The sequence below is a fragment of the Dipodomys ordii genome, unplaced genomic scaffold (assembly GCF_000151885.1).
Source record: "Dipodomys ordii isolate 6190 unplaced genomic scaffold, Dord_2.0 Scaffold30, whole genome shotgun sequence".
Taxonomy (NCBI): domain Eukaryota; kingdom Metazoa; phylum Chordata; class Mammalia; order Rodentia; family Heteromyidae; genus Dipodomys; species Dipodomys ordii.
The window spans coordinates 11989008-12008494 of record NW_012267246.1 but is presented as its reverse complement, the minus strand read 5'-3'; the positions used below and the strand labels follow the sequence as shown (position 1 = coordinate 12008494).

Below are 19487 nucleotides of genomic sequence, written 5' to 3'. Positions count from 1 at the left end.
CAGCATACTCACTTAGACACAAGCTTTGGTTCTGTGCTCAGAGAGCTCTGCATCAGGGGACCCTAGGATGGGACCACACATGCGTACAGCATGGGTACCTTCCCTCACCATCCCAGTCCATGGGACTGGGGCTGGGACACTGGATCCAGTCCCAACTAGAGCCCAACTTTTCTGTGCTTCATTTTTCTGACACAGTATAACTACACAAGTATTTTCTAAGGAAATTATGCACCACTTGTGGCTCCTATCTGTAATCTTACTCAGGAAGCTGAAAACTAAGGACCACGGTTCAAAGCCAGCCAGAGCTGCAAAGTCTGTGAGACTCTTAGCATTAATTAACCAACAAAAAGCAGGTAGTAGTGCTTTGGCAAGTGGTAAAGCACTGGCCTTTAGTGAAAAAGCTAAAGGACAGCTTCTAGGCCCTGAGTTCAAGCCCCTCCCGCCACAATTGAGCTTTTTAGTTTACTAAGACACTTTCGGAATGTCAACAAAAAAGCTGTACCTTGTTATTATTACTGTTATTATTATTATTGCATGTACAGAGTGGTAATCAGTTGACAAAATAATTACTTCATTTGAGCTTCATCAGAGACTGGAAACAAGTTTCCCCATATATAACTAATTCATACTCTGCACCAAGGAGAAGCTGCTCTGAATTCCCTGTCAGTGCCCTCCTGTCACAGTAGACGAGGTGAGTAGTCAACAAAAATATTGCCAGGGCAGAGCTTTCTTTTTAGCTGCTAGAGAACTGGGGCTTGGCTTTGCTTTCTCACTGGTGGTCTGTCACTGGAGCTACAGCTCCCCTTCTGGCTTTTTGGTGGTAATTGGGGATCAGCGTGTCACATACTTTTATGCCTGTGCTGGCTTTGACCCTGGATCCTCATAAGATCTCAGCTTCCTGAGTAGCTAGGATGGCAGGCATGAGCCTCTGGTACCAGGTCCAGGGCAGGGTCTCTAAACGTATTTATTAGTTTGATAACTCTACCCAATAAGAAAAAAAAAAGATACCGTAGAGTTTAAAAACAAATCCTGCACAGCTTTACATTTGAACTCTTTTCTTTAAAAGCCCTGAGTTGTGCACAGGGGAATTAAAGACTTTATAAACAAGGAAAAACCACCAAATTCCCTGTCTATGCTTGGTAAACAGAACTTTCTGGGTCATCCCCATGTTCTTTATCTTCTTCTTCCTTCTACCCCTCTCTCTCATCCTTCTGGTGATTCTCAGCCACAGTGACTCTCTTTTTTGCCTCACCTGCTTTCAGCAGTATTCTGAGTATTTTTTCTTCAGCTCAACAGTCTACTTTGCAAAGGGCTGCTGTCCTCAAAGCAGCGGGTGTCCATCTCCCCCAAGGTTGCTTTTGCAATATCACCCATGCACTGCAGCAGGCTGGGCAGGACTCAGAACCGAGCAGGAAGGTGAAAGGAGCCTCTGGGATGCGTGGGGATCCTTGAATCTCCCTTTTGTCTACCGTTGGAGGGGCTACAGGCTTTCATTTCTCTTTCATAGTAAGCTTTGTCTGACTTTGCCAGACCTTCAGGTTTTCCTCTTTCACAGCGTCTGCCTCCTGACTACAGCCCTGTCCCTGTGGAGCCGTGTGCACGGCAGTGGCTGTAAGGGCAGGAGCCCAGGCAGCCTCTTGGTCTGCACGGAAGGCCCTTAGGACCTGGCTACAAAGTGTGTACTGATACTGGACGGATTTCTGGGGGAACCAGAGTGTCATGGAAAGGCCCAGAATGCTATAAGATATAAGGGGAAAATGACAGAAATGCTGACACATGAGTGCTGCTTTGTGTTCTCCCTCCCCACTGACCCCGTGATTTTCTTTGGTATGAGAACATTCTGTCACCACTAACTTTTCCTCTAAATATTCCAAAAGACACCTTAGAGGTTGCCCATCTTCTGAGCAGCCATCTTCAGAGGAAATGAAGTTAAATACATAGGATGTGAAAGGCTGGATTTTGTTTCTGTAATGTGTTTTCTGGGCTTAGACACATTAAAAACAAGTCTATTTGCTTTGATTCATTTGATAGTGCACCGCTCAGAGTTCCAGAGTAAAATCCACATCTGTGCACACCCACAGTGATTTCAGATCCGTAAACATGTTTGTCCCAATGGTTACTGAATATTTCAAGAGACACCATCTCTTCCCTCGGCCTTCATCTCTAATAGGAAACTATTACATAGAGTGGTCTTAAATTTGGCCATTTCCCTTTCGATAATACTTCTCTCTGATCTGATCATGCATTATATTATCTCATGTAGAGAAATCAAGATCTTCTGAATCTTTAGAAAATCGAACAGGAGGATAGAATTTTGAGTTTAAAATTCAATAGTCATATATACAAGCTCCTGCTTTGACCAAATGATGTGTCTTTTGGACTAGGAAAAACAAGGATGTGAATTAATATTCTGTTCCCCAAGCGTCCACCCCTCTCACCTCTTGTTCCGGTCCTCTAGCTGCAGTGTATACACCATGTCATCAGCAGCGTGTGTCTTGGAATTGGAGTTACTGTCCCCCCACTTTAGCTTTAAGCTCTGGGGGCCGGCAGCAGCGCACTCCAGCCTAGGAGGCAAGGGTGGCAAGGGCCGGGTTTTTGCTTTAATGAACTGACTAAATGGTCCAGCTCCAATTTCATTGATAGCCTGAATTCTGATCCTGGAAAAAAAAAAACAAAATAGTTTAAAATATAAAATGTACACGTTTTTCATTCAAAGCAAACATTGGACAGGGTATTTATTATTTGCCCTTAAAATAAAATAGTTTAATCAAATGAAGGAAAACAAGTAGGGAGCTGAGTGCAGGTGGCTCACACATCTAATCCTAGGTACTCAGGAGGCTGAGATCTGAGGATCACGGTTCATAGCCAGCTTGCGTGGATAAATCTAAGAGCCTCTTGTCGCCAGTTTAACCAGCAAAAAGCCAGAAATGTGGTTCAAGTGGCAGAGTGCCAGCCCTTAATTAAATTATGAACTGAATATGAATTATGAACTGAATATGAGAACAAATTTGTCTTATTTAGAGTCACAATCAAAGGACAACAGCCTTCACCACGTAGCGAGGTGTTGGAAAATCGCTACCGGTGGCTTATTGTGCGTGAAGCCTTATGGGTAGCAAAGAATTTAACTCCATGTTGGGTCTATGAACGTGAAATCTAAGAAAGCTCAACCATGCAATATGGAGAATTCTTTCACATGCTCAACGGGAGTACGAGTCCCATTGTTCTTGTTCCCTTGCTTCCCAGTCCTGGAGCAGAACAGCTCTCCACTCACCAAGTAGCACGCTGATGCTGCTGTGCTGTCCTGACCTGACCTTCCTTTCACTCCCGTCCTGACCTTCCTTCTGCTCTTCTTACAGTGACTGCACCCTTTCCTGGAGGTGGTGGATGCATGCCCCAGTGGGGCCTTCTCCTCCACTCCTCTCACCAAAGGCCTCCCCCACTCCTCCTCTTTTCTTCTGTACAATACAAAATAGCCTAAAATCATCTTTACTAAAGCCATCTCTCACCCATTGCTTCAGCCATGTAAAGAGCTACAAGACATTGCTAAAAATACTAAAGATGATTATATATACTGTTCATGAGCTAGAAGATCCCTCCCAACTGACAGAGACAATACAATTAAAAAAAAACTAATGACTCCAGCCAGGTATGATAGCATATACTGGTAATTCCAGCACTCAGAAGGCAGAGGCAAGAGGAAGGCAAGTTCAAGGTCAGCCAGGATTACATAGTGAGACCCTATTTCAAAAAAAAAAAAAAAGGATAAAAGGAAAGAAAGAAGAAAAGAAAATGAGAGGTACGGTCAAACTGTTTCTAAAATTTACGTAGAATGGCAAAGGAACTAAAATAGCTATCACAAATTGAAAGAAAGAAAAAAAAGAAGCTTGGAGAAATTGCACCTGACTTTAGGACTTACTATAAAGCTACAGTAATCAAGACAGTGTGGTACTGGTGAGGAGACGAACACATGGATCAATGCGACAGAATAGAGGCTCCAGAAATAGACATACACAAATATGGCCGATTGATTTTTGGCCCAGGTGCAAAAGCAATTCAATGGAGAGAGGATAGGCTTTTCAACAAACTGGTTTGGAGCAACTGGATGTCAACAGGAAACAATAAATAAGCTTCAACTTACACCTCACACCTGGTAACAAGAACTTAGCTCAAAAAAATGAGCCATGGATCTAAATGCAGAACACGCAACTTTGAAGAAGAAAACACAGGGAAAAAGCCTTTATTCTCAGAATTAGTTAAAGGGTCTGCATATATGATGCCAAAATGAAGGCACCACGTTTTCTCTCAGGTGCAGAAGTTAGATCTAGGGAACAAACATATATGAAAACACATGCAGGGTCATATGCATAAAGCACTAACACTTTAACTAAAGTACGGGAAGGATTCCAATGGCATCATTCCTTTGAATAAACAACTGAACAGAGATGAATTCAGGAAAGAACACATTTTGTTAGGGGAGGAGTCAGGTCAAGGGGGGAAAACAGGCAAATGGTAGAGGAAGGGCACCCATAATATTTAATGTACACCTGTGAAAATGGAACCAGGTGATTTGGGATGGGCGTGTAAAGGAGGAGCACTTTCTAGTGTTTAATATCTTCAAATTATATACTAAACCAGGAAAGCTTTCAAGGTATCTAAGTGTGTACTGGTGAGCTCTAAAATGACCATTTATGCCACGATTGTCTTGTGACGTCTTTATAGAGACCGCTATAATTACCAGCAGCAGAGAAAACCCAGTGAGCATGTGAGAGGACACGTGAGGCTCTTTGGTCCAATAGTCTGGACCAAAGTCACCCCATCTTTGGTCCAGTAGTCTGCAGACTACTAAGGGCTCCCACCTCCTTTATAGCTCCAATAGTCTGCAGACCCTCTTCCCCACCCCACCATTTCCTTCCTCTGCCTTACGGCCAAGGACAGCCCAGGGGACTGGCTTCTTCTCCAGCTGTGCTCTGGAGGGTGAGGAGAGGTGAGGCACAGAGCTCAGGAGCTGGTGGGAATGGTGGCTGTCCCACTGACATGGACGGTCACCCCACCCCACGCAGTGAACCTGCTCTCTTCAGAAGAATGTGCTTGAGTCATCAAGGATGACTGGAGGTCAACTTGAAGAGACCAGATAACTCCATGGACAAGACTCAGTGCTACCAGGGGTTGAAGTGTGGGTTTCATGGGAGTGATTTCACCTCTAAGCCCCCTGACCCCATGAGGCAGGAACTATGCTGCCTACTTTACAAGCGAAGGATCTGATGCACAGCCAAGTCTGGTTCCTTGACTAGTCCATACGTGAGACCCAGGTCAGACCTGCATGTGGGGAAACTGAGGCCCTTCAGGCTCCAAGGCCTTTGTTAAGTCCTGGCACACCATACTTGCCTATCTGACAACTGGGCACCAGACAAAAGGTCATTTTAGATCAAGCCACAAGTGTCAATTCTGCTTTGTCTCCATGAAATATTGACAAGTGTCAACAAATTTATTCTCATTTTATTTAGTTAGCATTTGGTCCTGAGATCGGCTACTTAAGACTTTAAAATACTTAACCCAGCTTCCCTATTTTTTTTTGGTAAAAATATACTTTCTTTCCGTAAAGCAAGTGAAAACCATTCTTCCTGAGTAGCAGACACTCTGCACTAACATCAATTATTCTCACTATAAAGTAACACTCACAACTGAAAAAGGACTGAGGAACTAACAACACAGAGGTGCTATCTTATATTCTGGGAAACAAATATTAAGAACTCTAAGGAGAAAAGATTTAGAAAGATGAAGAAAAGGCCTCATGCAGTGATTTCCTGTTTCGTCTTAGGATGAAAAAATGTAGGGTATCAAAATCATTTCCTAACTCCGGTGAGAGATGACAGAGTAGGGGCAAGGTAGGGTGGTAATTAGTGATGCATTACACACTAACCTGATGAACAAGTCATATATACCTCCAAAAGGAAAAAACTTGCCAACTTTTAGAAAAGTTAAAATTAAAACCTATCCCACACTCCAAAGGAACTTTTCTTTAGCGGAAGATAATGGGATCATCTTGAAGTTTAGGCACAACCCATTGATGTGTTTTTAAAATATGTAACGTGCATTATGTCAGTTTTGGAAATCATTAGCCCTGCAAACGAAGCCAAAGGGAAACGGAGATGTGCTGTCCAGCATAAGGAAGTGATGTCATCCTGAGAGAAGAGTGTCTTGGCCAGGCTCCTGTGCAAGAATCTCTTCAAGTTCCCAGGAGGTGTCCGAGTCCATCAATACACTAACACTGCTGATTAGATAAATCAAATTACAAAACATATCTTTATACACTTGGATTAAAAAGACACCATTAAAATATCTATCCAGTAGTGCCAAAGACATTCCTGCTTCCGAAGATCACACCGTCTCTTTAATGCACTTGATACATAGTCACAGTCAAATTCCCAATACTAAGCCTATTAAAAGAAAAATGACTTTCAAAACAAATTGTCCTTGCCAGGGATGATGACATTTCTTATCACAAGTGGTCATCTCTGCTGTCTGATCGTGCGTGGAGAATAAGGACAGGGCCCAGGGAAGGCTGGGGCAACAGAGGACTAAGAAACAAAAATGTAAGGGGAAACAAAGGAGGAGGCAACAATGCTTGATAAGAAATGTACTCATTACCTTGCCCATGTAACTGTAACCCCTCTGTACCGTATTTTCATAATAAAAAAGAAAGAAAGAAAAAGAAGAAAAGAAACGAAAATGTACTTTACATAGCACTCTTGATCCAGTCTATGATCTAATCACCCAACTGCAAAAAAGAAGTAATGAGGCCTAGTGGCTCGTGCCTATCATCCCAGTGGCTTAGAAGGACTGAGGCCATCCTGGACAAAAAAAAACAACAAAAATTTGTTCGTCCCAATTTCAGTCAATAGAAAGCTAAGCATTGTGGCACATGCCTGTCGGTCTAGCTACGCAGGAAGCGTCCACAGGAAGATCATGGTTCTAGCTGGTCCAATTTAAAAAGTGCCAAGGGCAGGGCTCAAGTGGTTGAATATCCCCAGTTCAAACCCCATTTATTCTCCCCCCAAAATGTGAGAAAATCATTATCAAATAACTTCTACAGGGCAAAAATGTTCTGAGTAGAGGAAGTCCCTGTGTGGGAGCAACACACTCCATTGCGTTCCGTGGAGCAGGCTCTAAACTCCTCCAACCAGGTCCCTTCTCCTGGGAGCATGCTGGCAGCTTACACCCACCTGCCTCCACTCAACAGACCTGCAGCAATGGTGAAGTCTTGCAGTACCTCCCATTGCTTAGAAGCATGGGTTCATTTCTGGTTCATTTCTTCCCTATCAAACATACATAGAAAGCTATCGAATGCTTACGATCCACTGAATGCCCAGACAAAGAGCCTGGCATCTTGCCACAACACACAACCACCCTGCCATAGGTAGTTTACGTTGTCATCCTCATTTTAGACACCAGGAACCGGAGACCCAGACTGAGGTCAGGGAAAATAAGTGAGGTGTTGAAGTCAACAGTGGTTAACTCATGTGCTTCACCGGTCTACATGTGCCGAAGCACACTGCACTCGACTCCAGTAGAAGCAGTGCACCTGGTCCAGTCATCTGCAAGGGATGCTCACTTCCCACCTAGCGAGCAGGAGGGCCTAGAGGGACGCCATGAATGTTCTAGCAACTCCTTTTTATTTAGGAAGGAGGAGGACACATATCATTGATGCAATAAGCAAGTCTACTCTAAGTTTTAGTGTCTGCCAGCTCAAAAGAAGTAATCTCAGGAAAACTTAGTAACTGCTGAGGATGGAGGAGGAATGCAGTAGCCCTTCTCAGCCAGACCCCATGCAAGCAGTGTAATGGGGACCATGAAGGCATAGAAACTGAGGATGGAGGAGGCTCTAGAAAACCCATGCTAGTGAGGACAATTTGATGAGGGCAGAGACACAGTTGGCATTATGAGATGTTATTTTGGCCTCCCTGGGACAACTGATGCATAGTTTATAGGAGCAGGGCTCAGGCGCCCACATATTTTTGCCTGCTTTGTAGCAATTGTATATGTGTGTGTGTGTGTGTGTGTGTGTGTGTGTGTGTGTGCATGCATGTGTAGATGCCAGTACTGGAGCTTGAACTCAGTGCCTAGAAAATGTCTCTTATCCCCTTCACTCGAGGATAGTGCTCTACCACTTGAGCTACAGTGGTAGCTCAAGTTTTGTTTTTGGTGGTTAACTGGAGATAAGAATGTCACTGACTTTCCTAACCAGGCTGGCTTTGAACCACAAGCCTCAGGAGGTCACAGCTTCCTGGATAGCTAGGATTTACAGGTACCTGGTACAACTTTTTTTTTTTACATTGTGAAAATACCATATAGAGGGGTTACAATTATACCTGGTACAACTTTTAATACGTGCTGACATTTAAGAGGCCCTGCTCTAGGACAGATGTTCTCAAACTCTGACATGCATTAAAACCTCCTTGCTGGCTACAGTGGTAGGTGCCATTTCCAGAACTTTCATAGGTCTTGAGAGGGTTGAGAGGGACCTCTTAGGGAGCAAATCCCCATGTGGTGCTAACCTTGCTGGTCCTGGGACCACATCTGAGAACCACTGCTGGAAAGGATGTCTCTTAGTCAACAGAGGTGATTTTAGCTATGAGGAGGTCTTGATCAAGTACAAGGGAAATACTACAGCAGGAGTTACAAATATGGGGGGGGGCGCTACCCAATGAGCCAAGGCTGGAACGCGCCCCACCACAAGGACCACAGCCAGGACAGTTGGGGACTTCAGGGGATCTCATGCCTTTCTTGGCTCATAAGCCACACGACTATTTGGCAGGAACTCACGTGAAGGAAAAAGCTGATTCGTTCTTGGTAATATCTTCTCTTCTTCAAAGCAAAATGATTTGAAATTCAATTTCACATTAGTTCTATGTTTAATGTAATGCTCTTAAAAATAGCATTGTAATTCCTATCAAATCCTGTGCAGGACACGGGAGTGGACTGAGGGGCCATTCTACCAGTAAGGATGGGAGAAAGGACAGCACCCCTGAAACCTGAGCTTTTCACCAGATTCCTCCTGCCATGCTGACAGGGTCCAGCTCGACTCCAGTGAGAACAATGTGTAACGACTGAACACTAACAAAACCTACCAAACAAAAGAAACAAGCCCATTTATCTACGGCCTGCTTTCTCCATTTTCATCTAGAACATCATGGTCTGTTCACTTGCATTTTGACCAATTACTGAGACAGAAAGAGGTGGGCTAAAAGTTGATTGGACCACAATGATACCCTTAGTTCCTTGAAATACTCATTCTGTGTGTCACTATGATTGCTGAAATCATGTTATTAGAACAATATTAGAAGACTCTGGGGTCAACCAGAATTGTATGATGCAGTAACCCAACTGTGCACTAGGAATTCCTAAAGCTGTGCAATGTCTGACCTTAAGAACTATTTCTTTTAGCATCTTGAAATACGCAATGTCTAATTTTTAATTAATTGACTGGATAATGACTTTGGTCAATTTCTTTCTTCTCTCATCACCCTCCACCCCTCCACAGTTCCTACATCATTAAACAACTTTACCTTCTCCAGAACAGGTTTGTCTTTGGAAGTACTTTCTAATACTTTTAAAAGCGTTTTTTATTAGCTTACATGTATTGTTTTAAATCAACCACTTTCATGGAAGCTATTACTGGCTTTCCCTTCCTCTTTTTCTTCCTGGAGCTCAGGACTTTGCATCTGCCAGGCAGGCACTCTACCTCACTCAGAGCCCATTTCCTTTTGTTTTTCAGGCCCTGGATTTCTGCCTAGTCCAGCCTGGGTCTCCTACCTGCATTTCCTGCCGAGCTGTGATGACAGACACATGCCACCATACCCAGCTTTTTCCTAGTTGGGTTAGAAGTCTCTCAAAACTTTTTTGTCTAGACTGGCTGTCAGCTTCAATTCTCCTAATATCTGTCTCCTGCCCTGGTAGCAATAGCTCACATCCATAATCCTAACTACTTGGGAGGTTGAGATCTAAGGATGGGGTTCAAAGACAGCCTGGGCAGCAAAGTCCAGGTGATTCTCATAGTCAGTGAACCACCAAAAATCCAGAAGTGAAGCTGTTGCTCCAACAGTAGAGTGTGAGCAAAAAAGCACAGAGACAGTGCTTAGATCCCGAGGTCAAGCTCTAATACCAGCAGATGAATGCATACATGTGTGTGAGCACATACACACACACACATTCACACATACAAAACCACTATCATGTCATTTGGAGCACTCTGGATTTCAGCACGTGAAGGTCAAAGGTGGCTGTAGCGGTGGAAAGAAGGTTATGTATGGAAGGTTGTTGGGGTCTCAGGAAGAGCTACCACCTCTCATCTTTACTGGCTTTTCTTACTGAACAGGATTCAAAATGTTCTCTACTTCATTGATACCCCTGAGCATCCATCTATCTGTCCGTCATCTATTCATCTATCTGTCCATTTAGAATTGGGATACGTTTGTAGTATGTGGTAATTTCATTATATTTCCATGCACAGGGTCCTTTGAGTCCCATCATTGAAGCCCCCTGTCAGGTGAGTACAGTATAGGAGAAAGGGAAATTCTTAGGCTAACACTGTGCCCAAAGCCCCTCATCTTTCTGAACACTCAGAGGACTGAGCATTTGAGTCTTGTTTCAAGACAGGTGTGGGCCAGAGTGGGCATGAAACTGTTCCCTCCCTCCCCTCCCCCAAGTCTCCATGCTAGTTCTGCCCCGAGGGCTCCAGGGGAGACTGCATGGGGACATCCAGTCTTCTGGAGACAGATGGGGATGACAGGCCTCAATCATCTCCAGAGGAGGCTGAGCTCATGATCAGATTTCCTTGAGCAACCACACAGGAAATTCCCTGTGGTCAAGGTGTGGGGCTCATCATCCGTGGGTTTTCTCAGTGCGTGGGCACAGCAGGCACTCAGACCAAGGTACAAAACAGGAGTGAGGAAGACTGGTCTTCTGGGATTGGCTACAACACTACTCTGACCTGCTTCTTCATCTGTTTCCATCATGCCTCCGTTGATCCAGTGTTGGTCGGAAGTCCTTTTGTTTCCCCACTGAGTGTTGTGGGTGGAACCCAGGGCCCTGTGAAGGCTGTGTAAATGCTCTGCCACTGAGCTATACCCCAGCTCCTACACCTGCAGATCCTGACCACTAGGAACTCTGATCTTCTCTGAGACCCCCAACAACCTTCCATATACAACTTTTTTCCACCACCACAACCACCTTTGACCTTTGTGTGTTGAAATCCAGAGTGCTCCAAATGACATGAAAGTGGTTTTATGTGTGTGAATGTGTGTGTGTGTGTGTGTGTGTGTGTGTGTGTGTGTGTGCGTGCTCATGCATGTGTATGCATTCATCTGCTGGTATTAGAGCTTGAACTTGGGGTCTAAGCACTGTCTCTGTGCTTTTTTGCTCACACTCTACTGTTGGAGCAAGAGCTTCACTTCTGGATTTTTGGTGGTTCACTGACTATGAGAATCGCCTGGACTTTGCTGCCCAGGCTGTCTTTGAACCCCATCGTTAGATCTCAACCTCCCAAGTAGTTAGGATTATGGATGTGAGCTACGGCTACCAGGGCCTGTGCCAGGACAACAATTTAGAAAGTCAGCATATACAATAACTAAAGAGAGTTCCTAAAATAATGCAAGCATATAAAACCACAAGCAAAGCCTGTCGTTGTCTGGGAAAGCAAAACAAATACATGAATTACTCCTAACAGTCAGACTTGGTGGGAGAGGCAGGCAGAGACAATATGATGTGTCCAGATGGAGCTGTGGGGTTCTTACTTTAGCTTCCGGGGACAGAAAGACAAATCTACCCGGCAAAAGAATTAGAAACCACTGTAGAAAAAAGCGTCAGAGAAACGACAAACCTTTGGAAGCAGTTGCTGCTGGGTTCGGTGCCTGCTACCTACTGGAAGGAGGAAGGGCTCTGTGGGGTGAGGATCTTAATGATCAAAGGAAGAAGGGCTCTGTGGGGTGAGGATCTTAATGATCAGGTTACAGTAGTGTCTGTTTTCAACTTCCTATGTGTTGCTGGACTCTAATACTCATTATTTACTCCTTATTTACTTATTTATTTATTTGTCTTGGTCCTGGGGCTTGAACTCAAGGCTTAGGCATTGTCCCCGAGCATTGTTGCTCAAGGCTGGGGCTCTACCACTTGAGGCACAGCTCCACTTCTGATGTCTGGTGGTTAGTGGAGATGAGAGTCTCATGGACTTTCTTGCCTGGGCTGGATTTGAACTGCGATCCTCAGATCTCAGCCTCCTGAGTAGTTAAGGCCATGGATGTGAGCCACAGGCACCAGGCCATCATTTCCTCCTTACAATATGTCTTGCCTTCATTTCACAGAGGACACTGGGACACAGAGATTAAATACCTTGTCCAAAGACACCTTGCACAAAGAGCTGAGTCTGAGTCTGTGGCGCTCGCATACCACCCTGCCAAAGAAACTTTGGAAGTGACCAGGGGACCTTCTGGGGCCACACTAACATGACCAGAGACAGCTCCTGAACCTCTTCTGAGCATGTGGGCCAGATCATTCCAAATGTTTTAATTGAAGAGGCTGCAGCAAGCTGGGGCGGGGGGGCAGAGCCAGGTGATTTGTAGTTCTCACAGACAATTAGAAGGTCTCCCCAGTACTTGGGGAGAAGGAGAGAATGCAGATGAGTGTTGTGTTTTGTGCAGGGGTGTGATGTTATTATTCTGAGCCCCCCTGTGAAATCCAAAGTCCAGTCTATCACAAACACTTTGTAGCCCTGCATCCGCTGTTGGGGATGGTGGGCACACATATGGGTGAGGACAGAAAGTGGAAAGAGAGACAAGCCAGGAGAGAACACACCCAGCGACAACCGAGGCCCCACGAGACTAACATGGGGGGACATTCTTCCACCGAGGTAAGAATAAAGCAACACAAGCCTGGAAGCCTAGGAGAGTGGGAGGCGCTAGGGGCTGCGGCTGCCTGGGTGCCCCACCTGCACTCACCTGTATGTGGTTTCGGGGAGAAGGTCCCGCAGGACATGGCTGGTGGTGTTGCCCACCGTGACACTTTTGTCTCCAAGATCGATGTTGTAAGCGAGGATCTCAGAGCCGTTACTGCATGGCTCCTCCCAGTTCAGAACCAGGCACACGGAGGGTGGGTCTGGGTGGGTGGTGAGGGGCTCGTCTTCCAGGACACAGAGCGTAGAAATGGGGTCGGGGGCGGACGCTGGCGTCTGACACACAACAAGCTCACTGTACGGTCCCGCACCTGCAGGGTTGAAGGCCTGGAACACAGGATAGCGACACGCCTCCATGTTACTGGTGTATCATTCGTCTGTCTGTCTGTCTGTCTGTCTGTCTGTCTATCTATCTATCTATCTATCTATCTATCTATCTATCTATCTATCTTATCTGTCTATCTGTCTACCTATCTACCTACAATCCATCCATGTTCTAGCACTTAGCTTGAACTCAGGGCCTGGAGATCTCCCTTAACTTTTCAGCTTTAGGCTGGTGTTCTACCACTGGAGCCACACCTCCATTTTCAGCTTTTTGCTAGTTTAATGGATATAAGGGTCTCTTAGGTTTGTCTGCCCAAGCTGGCTTTGAACAGTGATCTTTGTATCTCACCCTCTTGAGTGGCTAGGACTATAGGTGTGAGCCATTGTGTGCCTTGCTTAGTATTGTGGCTTTTTTTTTTTTCATATACAAAAAACTTGAAGGTAACTTTTTGGAAGTGAATGGAAATCTAGTTCTCATTGACCCCATTGAGACTTGATCATCAGGAGATGTCTACAAACAACACTTACATATAGCTCCTTTCTTGGTTAATCTGCAAGTTATAAAAAAAAAAGTAGGCTAGAAGAATTGGCTCCCTATCAAATACCTGCAAAACTCTAGTAATATTTAGTAGCATTGTGACAGTAGTCACATGTGACTATGACAATACTTCAACTATATCTTTTTAAAGAAATTTTATGACTTTTTTTTTTTTTTAGTTGGTTGTAGGGCTTGAACTCTGGGCCTGGGCACTGTCCCTGTGCTCTTAAGCTCAAGGCAAGCGCTCTACCACTTGAGCCACAGGGCCTCCTTTAAAGAAATTTTAAATCACATGTTTTGGTTCTTTTTAGAAGTACTGGCTTCATGCTTGCTAGGCAGGTGCTTTACCCATTTGAGCAATGCCCACAGCTCTCTATTTGCTTTTAGTTCTTTTTCTAGTCTCATTATTCTTTCATTTTTCATTTATCATTTCTCTTCCCTCCCCCCCTCTTCCTTCCCCCTACTCATCCAACTCCTCTTCCTCCTCTGTCTTCATACCTTACTTCCTTCCCAGGGAAAAACCCGAGCAAGACAGCATTTCCCTTTGTGACCAAACTCTATGGAATTTGGACCACTTTTCACATTGGTAGAAAAGCCACACACACGCACAGGGAAATCTCTGTGGTCTCACCCTGTGCTCTTAGGAGTAACGTTTTATACACCACAGAACAATCACACTGAACAAGCCAGGTTTACTACACTACTGTGAAGAGCGCAAGACGCCATTCATGCCTTCCCCATTTTTTTCCAGTAAGATAGTTATTTTTTCCATTCCAGGATTCTATCTGGTGTCCTACTTTCTTTAATCGGGCTTGGCTGTGTGGAAAATTCTTTCTTGATTTATGGTACTTGTAATCATCAGTGTTCAAAGGACACTTAATTTAAAAGCATCTTTTACTAAGAAAGTGGCCAGTGTAATATTCTATATGCCACTTACAAAAAAAAGCATTGCTCTGGTACTTCTTAATTAAAATACTCCTAAGGAAGGACATAAAAATTCAAAAAAAGAAAAAAAAACTCCTGAGCAGAACAAGACACACTCCACTAAATTTTTATAAAATACAGCACAGAAATGAGTATCAGGAAGCTGAAATACAGTTTGAATGAGGGGCTAGTTGGGCACTGTGGATGAATGAAACAAGAATAGCCAACAAATACAGCAGGAATGCTCATTGTACATGTGTGATAAAGGAAGTGGGGCATGAGGAATTTCTCATGTCTGTGGGGGCTAGGAGGGCTGGGGAAAATGGTAGAAGGGGAGACAGATGGAGTAGCACTGCACTTACGTCCACTTACATGGACATGTGAAATGTCTCCCGTGTGTAGCCACTTGAAGTTTCTAACCTTAAAAAAAAAAAAAAAGAACTAGGTGCTGGTGGCTCACACTTGTAATCCTAGCTACTTAGAGGTTACGATCTTAGGATCATGGTTCTAAGCCAGCCCAGGCAGGAAAATGTATGAGACTCTTATCTCCAATAAACTCTTATCTCCAGCAGTGGAAATGCGCTCGGCTCAAGTAGTGGAGTGCTAGCCTTGGGCACAAAAGCTCAAGGACAGCACCCAGGCCCTGAGTACAAGCCCCAGAATTGGCACCCAAAAAATGAACAAAACCAAACAATAAAAAAGAGCCATGTGCCAGTTGCTCAAGCCTATAATTCTAGCTACTCAGGAGGTTGAGATGTGAGAATCTCAGTTTAAATCCAGCTCAGGCAGAAAAATCTATGAGACTCTTATCTCTAACTAACTAGCAAAAAGCTGAAACTGGAGCTGTGGCTCAAGTGGTACAGCACCAGTCTTGGAAGAAAAAAAAAAGTTCAGGGAGAGGACCTAAGTCCTGGGTTCAAGCCTCAATTCCAGCACACACCTTCTCTCCCATCCCCCAAATCCTACAAGAGTATGTGTTAAAATGATTTAATTTTTTTTAAAGTGCCAGATAGTCAAAGGAATATTCAGGTTGAAGCTGACTTTGGAGTAAAGTCAGATTTGCATAATTCCTCCGTGGGCCACAGACACAGGGCTACAGAGCCTGTGGGCGGTCCTGCTCCAGTGTGCCCATGGCGACCTTAGAGGTACTGCCTGCTTCCATGTTCTCACACCTTTGTCACACGCTCTGACTCATTTTCTGACAATTATGGACATTTAAAAACATTTCCTATTCCTGACTGTCCATACAGAGAAACCAGATCATTCTGCATCTCTTTTAATTGCATCTTAGAAAATGCGGGCAATGCTAAGTGTGACACCATCACCCCAGAATGGTAAGAAAAAAAAAAGGCAACCTTAAAGAGGCAGGAAAACTTCAAAAGCAGAGGGGAGGGAGCGCTGCGCCACGTGGCACTCTTTATCCTGACCTTATTCTCCACTGGGCAGGATGGCATACAATCCGCCCTTTCCCAGCGACTCAGCGCCACCTTTACAAAGCTCAGCTAATGTGCCATGACACGCACGCAGGGAAGGGTTAATTACGTCTCAGGTGCTCTAGCTGAGAAGAAAGGAAGGATGATGTGTAGCAAAATACACCAATCAGAAATGTTTCAGATAAAGCAGGCTTTCAGAATTTAACTAAAAAAAGCTTTAGTTGTTTTAGAAAATTGAATTGATGGGAGTATTTTCTCCAAAGAGGTCAGGGACATTGGGAGCACTTCTAATAAACACTCTGATCCATGACTTAAATCAGGTCAGAACCTAAATGTGGCATCTTTGCAGTCAAAGCTAGACATGTGAAGACGATCCTTCCAGGCCAACACTGGCATTTGATTAATTCATCTTTGTATATTCCTTCCTGATCGTCTTTTGATTCTGATACAACGTTGTGCTCAGGAAATATTACTGAAGAAAATGGAAAGAAATGGTTCAAGAATTTGATTTTCAGTTTTTATTACAGGTTTCTAGCTGGGCGGTAGTGGCCCCTGTATGTCTGTAGTTCTAGACCCTTGGGATGGGAGGCTGGGATTTGAGGATCACCATTCAAAGGTAGGCAGGGCAGGAAGGTCCAGGAGACTCTTTTCTCCAAAGAACCATTACCAAAGCCAGAACTGGAGGTCTGGCTCATGTAGTGGAGCACCAACCTTGAGCAAGAAAAGCCAAGCAAGAATGCAAGGCCCTGAGTTCAAGTTCCAGTACTGCAAGTGCAAGCATTAAAAAGAAAACAAGCTTTCTAACAGGAGAAAACATTTACCCAAATGCATGATGTAGAGTAAACCCATGAACACTGGTGTTGGGGGTGAGGCCAGGAATCACGGTTCCTGATCCCATTCTACACATCCCCACCCCCACCCTGGGAGAAGCCTGCAGATGCCCGTCCTGAACAGTTATGGGAGGTGGTCCTGCAACCTCAGGCTGATGGGCCCCAAACAAACCAGATATTTGTTCTCAGCTCCAATACGAGCTGGTATATGAATGGGACTTCTGTCTGCATGCCAGTTCTCTGGCTTTTGGATGTGGGGTGAACCCGGGGAGCTGCAGGGGTACTACAGGGCCTCCCTCCCAAGGCTCCAGCTCTCCTTTCACCTGGATGCATTCATTCACACATGATCCGGTCACGCGAGGTGTAGAAGTAGAGAGGGAAGACCCCTGCAGGCTCTAACATGTTACAACTGCTCAGACAATGGAAATTTGCTATATACCAGACATCAAAATGAGTTTTTTTCTTTTGTGCTAGCACTGGGGCTTGAACCCAGGGCCTGATCACAGTCCCTTAACTGTTTTTGCTCATGGCTGCCACTCTACTGCTTGAGCTATACCTCCACTTCCATATTTTTGCTGGCTAATTGGAGAAAAGAGTCTCATGGACTTTCCTGCTTGGGCTGGTGCTGAACTGTGACCTTTAGATCTCAGCCTCCTGAGTAGCTAGGATTAGAGGCATAAGCCACCAGGGCCCAGCTTGCACATGTTTTTCTTATTTCAAAGGACTCTTTCCTCCTTATACCCCTTAACATTCTTCTTTGCCCCTATTAGTTATTTCCTGGAAGGGTCTTTATGAAGACTCACCTGCCCCAGGAATAATGAGAAACATGTCGGCCTACCTGTAGCCTGCAACAATACTGAGCGGCAGGCAGCAGGTCTCTTATCTCGAAGCAGGTGTCTGGCCCGTGATAAATGAGTTCCAGGGACTCTTCATCTTCTCCCCACTCCAACCGGTATTCTGAGATATCTGCACCCAAGCTCTCGGGGCTCTGGGGAAAAGCGATTCAGGTAGTGAGTCATTCCACCAAGAAAATGCAGACTGTGTGCAGTTCAACTAGCTCACCTGGGTGGGAGAAGGGGGAGGGGGGGCAACAGGCCCAACGGATTTCCAATACAAACATAACAAGCAAAAAGAAAGGCATGCAAACCACACTTCAATGTGGGCGCCAGTGGCTCAGGCCTGCAATGCTAGTTACTCAGGAGGCTGAGATCTGAGGATAAGGATTCAAAGTCAGCCCAGGGTGGGAAGTCCACGAAACTCTTACTTCCAACCAAGTCACAAAAAGCCAGAAGTGGAAGAATAACTCAAGTGGTAGAGTGCCAGCCTTGAACCAAAAAAAAACAAAAAAACAACCACACCCTAAGAGCCAGCACCTAGAGTTTGAACCCCAGCACCAACACACACACACACACACATACACACACACACACACACACACACACACATACACACACAAACACACGAGTTCATTTCCTTTTAATGGTGGCCATTTCCATCACTCTAAAGAATGCAACCAAGTGCCAAGATTGTTATATTCAGACCAAATGAACGTCAGGCAGGCATCTTGGCTTTGTGGATTCCTCCTAACTTGTGTCTGGGGTGAAGCAGAAGCAACAGAGAATGGACGCCTATGTGTCAGTGCTTACCTCCCAGTTCACAAGGACACGGCCATCAGATGTGAAAGAAATCCCAGGTCCTTTGCACTGTCCCGGGGGCCCGGCTGCAGTGGTGATTTCAGACACATCAGAATAGGGACCATACTGGAAAGAGAAGGGCACACATGTGTGAATACATGTTGTGTGTGGGTGTGGATACAGATGATGCTAACATCATCAACAATACAACTGATCAAAACCCACTCTCCTGAGTGCTGTGGCTCACCCCTGTAGTCTCTGTTACTCGGTTCAAGGGCCAGCTCAGGCATAAAGTCTTGAAAAACTCTCTCTCAGCCAACAGTTAGATGTGGTGGTGAGAAGCAGAAATAGGAGGAGCATGATCTAGATGGGCCAGGGCAAAAGTGTGAGACCTTCTCTCCAAATCACTAAACCCAAAAAACAGCTGGGGGGATGGTTCAGGTAGTAGCAAGGTGAGGTCCTGAGCTCCAACCTCAGGCCCACCACATAATAACCTCCTCACCACCCCAATGAAGCAATGCTCCTCGCTTTTACTTGTCTGTACACTAGTGCTGTTTTCCAGGGAGTAAATGCCTCATACACACGTCTCATCTTTTACTCAAAAAGAGAAGAAGATAGTGTGACTCAACTCTGATGTCGGAAAAAAATATGGCAATTTCTGACAAGACAGGCCATCCTGCGTCCCACGCCTCAGACACATCCAAGAAAACTAAGTCTGATGCACAGCCTAAGTTAAAGTTTAACTTCATAAAAAAGTGACTGGAAGGGCTGGGAAGGTGGCTCAGTGGTAGAGCGCTTGCCTTGCATGCCTGAAGCCCTGGGTTCGATTCCTCAGCACCACATAAGCAAAAAGAAAAA

At 44.9% G+C, this 19487-nt stretch overlaps 1 protein-coding gene across 1 annotated transcript in view; it reads right to left on the bottom strand.

The window, feature by feature from the left end:
• Fndc3b (fibronectin type III domain containing 3B) overlaps nt 1-19487 on the bottom strand; it is a 225779-nt gene that overhangs the window by 16661 nt on the left and 189631 nt on the right. The window contains exons 18-22 of the mRNA XM_013016157.1: nt 19210-19226; nt 18642-18755; nt 17834-17983; nt 12993-13273; nt 2439-2657 (exon numbers count right to left, since the gene is read on the bottom strand). Of these exons, the coding sequence (XP_012871611.1) occupies nt 2439-2657; nt 12993-13273; nt 17834-17983; nt 18642-18755; nt 19210-19226 (781 nt within the window). The remainder of the gene's footprint in view (nt 1-2438; nt 2658-12992; nt 13274-17833; nt 17984-18641; nt 18756-19209; nt 19227-19487) is intronic.